Source organism: Eleginops maclovinus, chromosome 5, assembly GCF_036324505.1.
Source record: "Eleginops maclovinus isolate JMC-PN-2008 ecotype Puerto Natales chromosome 5, JC_Emac_rtc_rv5, whole genome shotgun sequence".
Classification (NCBI taxonomy): domain Eukaryota; kingdom Metazoa; phylum Chordata; class Actinopteri; order Perciformes; family Eleginopidae; genus Eleginops; species Eleginops maclovinus.
In genome coordinates, this window is record NC_086353.1 from 3,000,028 (window position 1) to 3,012,378 (window position 12,351).

Here is a 12,351-nt window from a genome sequence, read left to right on the forward strand (position 1 = left end):
TCAAAGATAAACGCTAAAGATGAGCGAAGAGTGTGATAACAAATTGTTTATTCCAATAATTTAAAAAAGGCTTTCAGATTCACATTCTGTCTGAAAATATATTTCATTTGTGTAGATGTTTTCTGGGCTCTGCAGTTTACCCGCTTTTATTTTGAAGGACTTGCTATCACTGTTCCGGTTTGAATCTGTTCGAATTGACGCAGCTCGTCACTAGGATCTCCTGGCAACGGAAACAAACTCCTCCTCGTTTCTCATCGTGTGTGTGTGTGTGTGTGTGTGTGTGTGTGTGTGTGTGTGTGTGTGTGTGTGTGTGTGTGTGTGTGTGTGTGTGTGTGTGTGTGTGTGTGTGTGTGTGTGTGTGTGTGTGATTTTTACATAGAAATTAAACCAGCCTTATTAACCTGTTTATTAATGAACTATACTGAATGGGAAGGACAATATTTCTCTTTTGTTACATAGTTTTTTAAATATTTTCTTTTTATTATAGGTATATTTGTGGTCCTTTACAACTTTGTTTCCTTCTATAAGCAACACTATACACCAATTGCATATGTTAACAATTGTCAATAGCCTGACAATTGTTAGACTTGTTTTTCACATTTCTGAAACTGTTTCTAAATGTCGAATTTTGAATATCTTTTATAAATGATCACTTTTTCGTTTTTTTCTTTCTAATTTCGACTTTTAAAAATGTGCCACTATTTTCTTATTATTCTAACTCTTTCAATTTTCTTTCCTTTTGATTTTCTTTTCAAACTTCAGATTTATTTTCCATAATAATTCAGATTCTGGTAATAGCAGTGTGTTTCCAACAGAGGGCAGCACGGGCAGGAAGTAATTATTGCTGCCTTCAAAATAAAACCGTAAAAAAATATCCAGTGTAAAATTCGTATCAAAATGGATGCAGGACAGTACTAAACCACAGCAGACAACTATAATAAATATATCTGGATATCACTGAAGCACATTTATTTAGAAATCTTGGGCAAAACTATCCAACAACCCAGTGAAACATTTATTTTGGAACCGGAACTTCTTTGTTTATCTCACCGGAGTGGTACTCGCAGCCGACATACACACACGTGGATAGTGGAGCTCAGCTAAACAGGGATTTTACAACTATATATTCAGGTAAATACACGTTTATTTAATAGTGTTCCGCGTTATATTGTTGAGTACAAGTTGGCTTCGCTTTCTTGACTTTTGTCAGATAAGCTTTCTTGACTTTCGCTACTGAAGAAAACGTCATGTCAAACTGAATTGAGAATCTTGTTAAAGAAATATTTCTTCTTAGTGAAAGCATTTAGTTAATACAACGACTTTGTGGGGAGCTTATACGTTTCCTTACAATCTAGGTGTTAATTCGGCATATGAATTAGTGACAAAGACCATTTCTAACGTTAAAGTTGAGCAAGAATTGACATCGCTAGCCAGCTTGAGACCAAGGTAATAAGTCAAAACATGAACATTTTTGCAGAAATAATATGCATCATTATAGAATTTAAATCAGCCCGAATCCAAGTGTAACTGTTTTTAATACCCCATAATATCTAAAATGAGACATAACCATATTTTTACATATTAAAATAAGATAGGAAGTCATAAAAATATGGTTTTTGTATGGAGCCCTTGCCTTGCTACAGTTATTTTGAATAGCTTCTATCAAAGAGTGTAATGAAGGAAAATATATCAGATTAATTACTAGAACAAACATATGGCTTTAAAGTTATAAGGGAATTTGATTTGATTTGATGTTTTTTTAATGCACCTGTTACTTTAAGGTTTTGTGTTTGAAATGTCTGAAAGCCATGTTGTCTTGTAGGCTACATGACTTTTCAAATGAAACATCATACATGAATTTCACTGGACAGGAAGTGGATGAAAAATTTGATCTTAACCTAAAGCTGTCAGGAAAATGTAGTGGTGTAGAAATTCAATATTTCCCTGTGGGATGTTTAAGTATAGCCTATATCATAGTGTAAGGCTGCAAGTTAAATAAAGTGAGAGTTTCTCATATTTGTAAATGAGTGACTATACTTTATATATAGCCACATTTCCTGTCCTAAACCCAGTAACCCACCATCAATTCTTCCCTTGTTTCCCACAGCTTCCAGAAACCGAGATGAAAGGGAAGCAGCAGCAAAAGAAGAAGAATATGGCGGCGAACATCAGTGATGATGAAGACTCTGACGTGGAGAGGAACTTCGCTCTGCTCACTAAGAGAGGAGGAACTGAGGAGGGAGAGTCTTTTCACCAAGGAGGGGAAGATGAAGAGTCAAGTGATGATGAGGAGGAAGGATCTGATGGAGGGGCTGAAGAAGAGGAAGATGATGATGAGGGATCAGACGTTGCTGAGGAAGCGTCTGAAGGCGGTGAAGAAAAAGAGGAGGCAGCTGAGGGAGAGGAGGAGGAGGATGGAGACAGTGAAGCCTCTGATGATGAGGAAGATGAAGATCCAGAGGAAGATGGTGGTAGCAGTGAGATCCAGACGAGAGAAGACATTAAGAAAGGTGAGTTTGTCTCTATAATATTATCCTTAAAGCTGCTGACACAAAATAAAGTGTATTCAGTGTGAAGGGAAGACAGACACTTAACCGTTAATTAAACTAACTTAAACATTGAGGGTTCACTGGGTTACTGTCAATCATGGACTCTAACAAAATGTAACATCGATTTGACGGCAGAAAAACATGCTTTTAATCTTTGGTATCATCCACTATATTTAGGGATTTAGAAAACGCAGCAAAGCCTGTGAAAGCATCGTGTTAAATTTCAGTGACATACTGCAGGTGTGTCCAACTCAAGGTGACTAACTTATGTCCGCCTTAAGCCCTAAAAAAAGAAGTTGCTTAGCCATCACAGCTTCAAATAAGGAGATCGCAATTTACAACTTGGATGATTATCAACAACCTGTTTGACAGAACTAAATATGATGCCTTGAGGTTAGTTTGCTAAAAATCTGCCATTTTGAAGCCACCAAACATCGTTAACTTAACTTGATATCTAGGTCAATCAAGTCCAAATTGTCCCACTGGCTTTAGGTTTGACCCATGACGTACAGTAAGAGTAAACACTGATGACTTCAACACTCCCTGTGATCTCTTACCCTCCCAGAACTCTCCAACATGTCCTTTGAAGACATCATAAAGCTGCAGAACAAAGTGGGAACCAAAGTTTACAACGAGGTGGCGTACGGCAGCGAGAAGACTCAAGGGCCTAGAAAAAAGAAACGCCTGAACAAGAACAGGTGAGCAGTCTCAGTTTGTAACGGCAGAAAGCTGCTCCGGCTTTAATGTTCTCGTTGTGGGTTTCTATAGTAAGTTTGTTTGTTTTTTAGGCCGATGGAGATTTCAGCCAAGAGACGCGCTCCGTTCCTCCGTCAGGTCGTTGCCGCCAAGAAGCCGGTCAGTAAATGACACCTGCAGATTACTCAGTCTGTCGTCTTTGAAATACTTTAAACATTCTGTTTCTGTTCTTTTTTTCTTACTCAGACGTTAAGGGATCCTCGGTTTGACGACCTGTCTGGAGAATACAAACCTGAGATCTTTGTGCAGACGTATAAATTCATAAATGACATCAAACAGAAAGAGAGAGAGGTGAGAGAGCTTCATGATCACTCTGAGTTCTGATTTAGTGCCTGCTTTTAGAAAAAAGCACATCCGACTCCTTCAAACTGACGTAGAAGCTGTTTCTCTGCAGATCGTCAAGAAGCAGCTGAAGAAGACGAAGCCGACCAACATCCAGAGGAAGGAGAAGCTGCAGTTCCTCCTGAAGAGGATGGTGAGTCTGACCGCTGGTTTAAACCTCTGAAGCCAACCTTTCTAATTTATTGTAGGGTATTTTTATGGTGAGACATTTTGCACAAATCAACAATAACTTCAATAACTTGATGTTTCAAAATAAAAGCTCCGAGCACGCTGTAATAAAGAGTTTCCATTTTAAACGTTTGATCTGTGTCTTCCCTCTGCAGGATAACCAGGAGCGAGCGAGGAAGAATCAGGAGGAGCAGAGAGAGAGAGAGCTGCAGTTCAAGAGGCTGCAGAGAGAGAGAGCGAGTCAGGGCGACAAGCCGTTCTTCCTCAAGAACTGTAAGAGCCACTTCATAAAAATAATAATAACTGTTTCTGTTTACACACAGCTGACCGCCTTATTTACACCACTAACAGCTGAGATTGTTTATCTTTCTGTTGTGGTTGTTTATTGAAGAATGTACTTGGAATACTTGTTTTCTCTTAGATTTGATTAGAGGTAATCATTTTATTAGAATTTGAGATTTTAAAATGAATTTTTTGAGTTATTTATAATGCAAAAACTCAAAACCTATCAAGGTGCAGTTTAGCTAATTTTATATAATTGCAAACTTAATATTTAGAGTTTTTAAGACTGTTGGTCGGACAAAGAAATACATCTTTGAGCTCTGACAAATAAGAGTTTTATTTATAAAAAATGTATACCACTTTCTAGAATTATAAATGTTAATTAATAATAATAATTTAATAATAACTTTAATTTATATGGCGCCTTTCAGGGGACCCAAGGTCGCTTAATGAAGATCGCAGCCTTTGCCTTTTTAATATACAGACTGAAGAAGAGAAACCACGAAATACATTTTAATATCCGGCCGTTCATTTAAGTACTATTATTATTATATTTCATGTAAAATAAATGACCCCATGAGCGTTAAAAGAAAACAATATGAAAATCTGTAAAATAAAAATATATAATAGTTATAACAATTGTCAGATTTGTGGATGCTGAATATGGTTGAACTCTTCTGTGTTGATTTTTTTCCAGCTGAGAAGAAGAAGCTGCAGCTGGCCGAGAAATACCAGGAGCTGAAGAAGACCGGCAAACTGGAGAACTTCCTGAGCAAGAAGAGGAAGAGGAACGCCGGGAAAGACCGCAGGAAGCTGCCCAGACAGCTGCAGAGCACAAGCTTTCAGTGACAGAAAAACCCCTGAAGAAGAAATCGACGAGCGGCTGGACGGGAATAAAAAAAGACAGTGATGAAGCGTCTCGGCCTGCAGGTGGCGCTGTGGGTGTTTGTTCATCATGCGGATGAAGGACTGGCTTCATGTCTTGTCACAGACACACATTTATTCCACTGTCAAAGTAAGGTTTTCCTTTACTGGGAAATGTGTTTGGTGTGTTCAATGACTGTGGGACATCTGATTATCAAACGTCTAAAGCATTGTAAGTTTAACATCAACCTTGAAAACCTTTTTTCTAGGACTTTCAACGGTGCCTCATGTTTGTTTTTTTCTAAGTCTGTGCACAGTTGTCATTGGGTAACAGTAAGATGTGGAGCTTTGGTTGCAAAATGTCCGTCTTTGTGGACTCCATGAATACACCACCAGTGTGATCTTATTCAATGAGAGTTTTCAGTGTCTTCCATGAGCGGTAGTTTAAGAACGTGTAACATTGATCAAATAACTTAAAGTCAACTGACACGGATTATCTCTCCAAAGTAATTCAAATAAACTACATTTCCAGGTTCCCAGCTGTTGGTGTGTTCACAGCTGTACAGATGTCATGTGATCACTGGAAACATTTGTTCCCCTCAGAAACTCTGATTTATGTTAAACTGTTTTAATGTTTTTTAATAAAACTTTATATGTATGTTGTGTTTTCTTCATTTGTAAATGACCCACTTAAAAACTAAGGTTTTTTTTAGGAACTGTGTGACTGTAGTACAAATGAAATGAGGAATAAATACAAAAAAACAGAGAAATTCAATAATTATTTTAAAGTGAAATTTAACTTTGAATTCCTAAATGATTTGATAGCTGTGATGCAATACGGATCGAATCTGAAATGACATGTCAAACAGAACTAAGAAACAGCTCAGAATACTAATACCCAAAGCGAGATGTAGCAGATTTGTGCAGCTGGTGAACTTTTGGAAGATCTGAAAGGACTCTCAGTTCCGCGTGGGTTCACCAGCAGAAGGCGCTGAAGGACAGAACACCCAAACTCACTGGTAGTTAACTTAACAGCTGACTCACATTATTACACAATCAAATGTAAGAGGTACTCTTATTATCCATCCATTCATTGGAGGTCTAACTGAGTATTATGGCATTTTTAATGTGTCCCAATGCCCTCTTTTTCCAGTTGCCATTAAAACACAGTAGGTGGTAGTAGTGATCATACGCAGATGAAACACACAAGAAATAAGTCGTTGTCTTCAGCTTAATTTGAGGTTGATTGGAGTTATTGTACATTACCAGTTTTCCAGTTACGCCTTTGAGTGTTGTTTGTTCTGTAAGTAATAATTGTGTGCTACCAATACCCTAATACATACAACAAGTGCATCTGATCACCCGCAAGAAGTGTCCAAAATTAATATTGCACGATATATATAATTTAAAAATGACATGCAAACACTTTACACAAATGGCTCCTTCACTGAGAATTAAACTCAGCTTCTTAACGATATTATCTGTTGAAATAAATGTTAAATTACCCCCAAAAAAAGATGGTCTGGTCCATACACACATGCTAGGAAAGGAAATGGTTATTGCAGAATATTGCAGAAGGGTACAATCTAATGGACCACAATCCTTTAACTTATCCTGCTTTAGACCAACTGTGTGTGTGTGTGTGTGTGTGTGTGTGTGTGTGTGTGTGTGTGTGTGTGTGTGTGTGTGTGTGTGTGTGTGTGTGTGTGTGTGTGTGTGTGTGTGTTTGTATCAGGAAAGCCACATTTCCACAGTAAAACAAGTCGACAGACAGACAGAAATAGAAAAGGAGCTTTAAAACAATAGCAGTTAACAGAGTGAAGCTGCGGTCGACGGGTGTGACTGTCGTTACAGCTCTTATGAGCAGAAACAACCAGCCTATAAATGACAACAATAGAAAGGTTTAAGTACTAGAGCATGCTAAATATTCACAGGGAGAGAGACGCTGTGATGCTTTTTCCTTCTGGGAGTTCAGTGAGAGCTGCTGCTGGGTAGTGACAAAAACAGCTTAGTCAAAAATAATTAGAAAGATGTGACTTCAGTTTCGCTCATGTGACAAACTGTACATGGTGTGTTGTCAATTAAACGTACAGAAACTAGACTCACCTCCTCACCAGTGTAATGTATATTACATTTAGGTGAAGGGTGTCATCCAGGTTGTGGACCTAATTGTCTCTTTTGATCCATTGTTATCTTACTGTTTAAACACTGAGGTAATCATTGATCTTTCTCGTCTGGGATTTGAACCCGGGCCAGAAGGAGTCTCCCTTCACTTCACACATTGGGTTAAAGAGGACATATTCTGCTCATTTTCAGGTTCAAATGTGTATTTTGTGTCTCTCCTGGGACATGTCTCCATGCTTTAATGTTCAAAACGCTCTTTATTTTTCTCATACTGTCTGTGCTGCAGCACCTCTTTTCACCCTCTGTTTGAAACCAGAGCCCAGTCTGCTCTGATTGGTTAGCTGGCTGTCTCTGATGTGATTGGTCAACCGCTTATAGCTGTCCGGCCCCTTAGCCTATCACGTACAATGAGTTTGAGCGCTAGCCAATAGAAGAACGGATGTTACATGGGGATGTCAGTATGTTCCGGGAGTAAACAAAGGAGCCGAATGGAGGCGCGAAAACCTTTGTAATTTTAGCCTTTGCAGACCATTGACATGCACTAAATCCCTATATAACACAGTACAAGAAAGAGAAAACTCCAAAAGCAAAATCACCCACAGACGTTCCTTGCAACACGTTTCATCAGCTCTCTTTTAGTTGCATGTGCACTCAGTTTCACGCTTTGTTTCTCTCTCCCCCCGGGGCCCCTCCGTTCTCTAAAAGTCAATTAGCGGTGTATAAGGAGCGCACAGAGCTTTTAAAACTCGTCTCCACACCGACCGAATCCTGTTCTCTCTGCTCCTTGACAGGTGGCATTTATCCCATCAGCTCTTCACAATCCCCTCCGACGAACAATACAGGACAAGGTGGGGGCCACACATGGGGGGGTAATAATACAGGGTCTTAAATTCATGAGCTAATACAACCCATTCAAACCCAACCCCCCCCCACAACCCCTCCATCACCCTCCAACTTCTCTTTTGTTTTGCTGCTGTTACAAAAGTTATAAAAGACTCTTCAGTGTTGCTGAGCATGTGTGTGTGTGTGTGTGTGTGTGTGTGTGTGTGTGTGTGTGTGTGTGTGTGTGTGTGTGTGTGTGTGTGTGTGTGTGTGTGTGTGTGTGTGTGTGTGTGTGTGTGTGTGTGTGTGTGTCAGCTGCAAAGTGACTGATGTTGTCATATCACACCATACATTAGTTGAGTAGAAATATAATGCACCGAAAAAGGGAAATGATAAAGTAAATTTAAAGTAACCTACATTTAAATAAGTACAGTACAGTATATCAGAGGACATTTATTTAAAAGATATGCATGTGCCTTATGTATTAAACAAGATGGCTTTTAATTTCTGTTTTATTTACTGCAAGAACAAAAGAACTAAACAAAACTTGAGCGTACTTTCAAACATATCACCATGCTGACATTGAAGTTGAATGTTGATTTATTTCCAAATTGGCAGACACAGATGAGACTGAAATGTTGAATTAAATACACAATTTATATGGCTTTTATATGTATCAAGCATCAGCATATACCAAGTAAAAAAGAAAAGCAATAACATACCTGAGAATGAAACTTCCTAACAAGTTGAAACACATGTTGAGAAACCTCTGCACTCATCACTAAAAGCAAGGCATCATAGTTCAAAGGTGAAACCTGAATCCTGTTGTTTGTTTCCAGCAAATCAGGACTGAGTTTTCCCCTGAGCCATCGAAGAATTGTCATTGTTTAGATTTAAAGTTATGTTCACCAACAAATTACGTTTTGTTTTCAAGAGGAGCTGAAAGTATGAGCTGTAGGGGAGTCTAATGGAAGGCGCTGTTCAATGATTCACCTTTAAATCAGTAAAAATGTTTTCCCAGACTCATGATGGAGTGCAGGTTTTATCTCAGGAACCTCGTTGCATTCATTTCAGAATAAAACTGAGTCACAGTGACCATTTCAGCAGCTGAATGGAGGTGGTACAGACCCAAAACGGACCTAAAAGGAGTTTTATTTGACACAAACAGACTCTTAATTCATGATCACGTTGACCTTCTTGAACTAGGCAAACAAGTTCAACTCATGGTGAAGAAGTTCCTGGAGACATCTTTGGACACAAACTTCCCCCTGAAGTTTTCCCCCTCAGGTGAAACCTTTTTCCTGCTCACACAGGATGGACATTATTGTTGGGTGGAGTTTGAGATGAAGGACATTATTGTTCCTGATTCAAAGTGGCCAACATGGACAGACGGTAGACTTCTCCTCCCCAGGTGAACACGCCCTCCACGGTTTTCATTCCCCTTTCTCTTCGGCTCTAACGGACGCCTCGCTGGGGCCGAACCCAAACCTTCGCTCACTTCCCGATTCATGGCCGCTCAAGTCGCCCATTGTTCTTATTGAGACCCTTGGCGTCATGAATAGCCAATAAAAAGCCCATCGCTCCTGAAGAAAAGGTGCCCAGTGATGGCCTCCATACATCTCGCAGCGTGGAAACCATCTGTTCGCTCGGCCCTCCGCTCCCCGTGTGAAAGGGATAATTGAGTGTTATATAGGGCGGAGAATAGATCCCTCTGCTGCTGATTTGTATTCTTTAGAAAGAGCCAGGGGTTTCACACCACATCTGCCCCTCTGCTCCATTCAGGACCATTCACTGTCCCATCAATTAGCACACTCAATTAAGCCCTCATAATCCCTTTACTGACACACAAGGGCTCCATCGAACGCCACGCCCGCCATGGAGAAGAGGCAACAAATGAGACTTTAGTGACTGTTTTCTTTGGGAAGAGGGAGGGGAAACAATGCAGAATGATGGCAGTGAGAGTCCTTCAACACTTCATAAGAGGAGTTGATGGTTGAAAAGCTGGGTGTCGCTGCAGCTGGCAGCAAGCCGCCGAAGAACCAACTCCCCTGGTCTATTTGTCGGCCATTGTTCAGCAGATTATGAGCATGCCTTTTCACTGCGGTGATACAATTAATGAGAGGAGGGTTGAATAGAGCGGCAGTCAGTCAGGCACATGCAGGCCGGAGGAGGTCTCTATGCAGAGGAACTGTGGAAATGCCAACAGTGGTGATCCTGTCACTGCTCATGAAAAGCTGCTGGTTTAATCCCTATTAGTCCCGCGTGAGCCGCAACTCATATGAATCCAACAGGTTTAATCCCAGCACTGATGCACTGTAAATTATATCAATACAATAACAGTTTTTTATACGTTTTAATATCAATTCTAATGATTGCAAGTTGAGTTCACTGAAATCATCTGTAATCTGTGCTTTTATTTTATAATAAACTGTATTTGGTGTCTTTGTCAGTAAATGATAAACTGTATCTGCAGATCCCTTTCGCTTTAATGATCTTTATAAAGAGTTCATTTTGTTGTTCATTTAATGTTTTGGTTAACTCTTGGAAACTCAATTTCTTTGTAGCAAAAGGAAAAAGACGCACTTTTCACACCTTTAGCAGCTAAATGGACATACATTTAGGTGGTAGGGACCGGAAACGGAGCTAAAGCGAGTGACTATTTGATTTACCTTCATCTGGTGGACACAACCGTCTCACAATTAATCACCACGTTGCACTGGTCCTGCCTGATGTAGAAAAAAGCAACAATTTGCAAGTTAAACATGTCAACTTAAAAGGTCATATGTCCCCATTCATGACTGCTTAATAATCATGTCTGCTCGAATCAGAAAGTAGATAAACCCTTTATTTTTGGAGACATTCTGCAACGTAACGAGATAGGGCATGTCTCTGTTTTAGCTGCCTTTGAATCATACTTTGGTGTGACTAAACTAGACTGCTTTTAAACCCCTGCCATTGGCTTATTTAGAATCTGTACTCTTGACCTTTTTGCAATCAAAGGAATAATTGTATTTTTTGGAAACAAGCCCTCAGAAGCTGTTCCCCTGCCTCTACACAAGAGTCAGTTTAGCCTTTGTTGAACTGTATTACGTTAGACACAGTTCCTCTAATTTAAAAGGCTGCAAGACTAATACATCTTGAATTAGGAGTAGGTTGAATGAGTTGGTTCCAAATCAGGTAGTTTGATTCATTGTGTTAGATGGTCTTTTAAAGGGCTCATTCGGGACTTGAACCTTGGACCTCTCACACCTAAAGCAGGAATCATACCCCTGGACCAACGAGCCAAGACAAATGAGGACTCAGGTAATGGTTGTATTTTTTCTGTGCAAAGATCCCTTAAATTGTCTTGATTCTCACAAGTTGAGGAGTATCAATTCCTTTAAAAAAGCTGAAAAAGGATTGGGAAAAATCCCCCCGAAATTCCCATTTGTTATTCTAAAATTGTGACTCTTTTATCTTTTCATTTCTTTCCTCCACGTTGGCTTAACAAGTTGAGATTCATTTCAGAGTTTATTCTTGACCCTGGAAACAAAACCAACACAATAAAACAAACTGTAAACAACAAAGTGCTACGCATAAAACCGAGGCACAGTCTTGGTGGGGTGTCCTGAAATTGTCTCAAATTGTTCTCCAGGGACTCCCAGGGCCCCCGTCGGGAATGCTGAGGGGCCCCTGAAATAACCACTTCTGGTTAAATGCCACTCCCTGGAGGTTTGGACACATTTCTGTCAGGCTGAATCAGAGGAATAAGTCAATGATGTTGACGATGTTCTGGCGTTGTGGCATCTTCTTGTCTTAAATGAAAGTTTTTTAAACACACACACACACACACACACACACACACACACACACACACACACACACACACACACACACACTCACAGCCTTGGGAAAAACACTTTAACACGTCGTATTAAAGCTCTATAATTGTCTTTATGGATTGCTTCTTGTGGCCATAATTGTTCACAACTCAATAAACGAGAGAGAAAAAGTCCAGATGGTTCATTAGAGCGCTGAAACCTCGTTTGAGGAAAGACTTTCTCAGATTTTGACACTTGTTTTGCGCTGCGTTTCACATAACTGACCAAAAAACAGTGAGCAGGGACTGTGAGTTCTGCTGAGGCAGTTTGAAGCAGTGTTGTCAAAGAGTAAAAGTCACATTCTTTTTTTATAGCCTGTAGTTCACCTTCATGTCTGTGGGTAGGGTTAGGGGCTAAGGTAATCTTTGAGGGTCGACAGGGAAGAAGGTTGGTTTATTCCTATTAACGTACCGATTTTAGAGATTTAGAAAGGCTTGCGCCCAAATACAACTTCCGCTTTTTTTGCTGCATTGGTCCTTAAATGATGCACAGGATTAGCTATTGTAGTTTGACTACAGTTCAACAGACATCTTATTGATACATGAAATTTAGAAGAGTATCTCGAGACAAAGAGCACAAGACAA

At 39.7% G+C, this 12,351-nt stretch overlaps 1 protein-coding gene across 1 annotated transcript; it reads left to right on the top strand.

The window, feature by feature from the left end:
- The first annotated feature begins 977 nt into the window (after positions 1–977).
- rrp36 (ribosomal RNA processing 36) lies at positions 978–5,619 on the top strand. Its single transcript, XM_063882920.1, has 8 exons — positions 978–1,131; positions 2,108–2,510; positions 3,115–3,247; positions 3,338–3,404; positions 3,492–3,596; positions 3,700–3,780; positions 3,971–4,088; positions 4,795–5,619. Exons 2-8 carry the CDS (start codon positions 2,123–2,125, stop codon positions 4,944–4,946), a joined length of 1,044 nt encoding a protein of 347 aa, XP_063738990.1. The 5' UTR covers positions 978–1,131; positions 2,108–2,122; the 3' UTR covers positions 4,947–5,619.
- Positions 5,620–12,351: the final 6,732 nt, after the last annotated feature.

Coding starts and splice junctions, on each gene's coding strand:
- rrp36 (XM_063882920.1), top strand. CDS start 2,123: ATGAAAGGGAAGCAGCAGCAAAAGAAGAAGAATATGGCGGCGAACATC. Junction 3,781..3,970: donor AGTTCCTCCTGAAGAGGATG/GTGAGTCTGACC, acceptor TTCCCTCTGCAG/GATAACCAGGAGCGAGCGAG. Junction 4,089..4,794: donor GCCGTTCTTCCTCAAGAACT/GTAAGAGCCACT, acceptor ATTTTTTTCCAG/CTGAGAAGAAGAAGCTGCAG.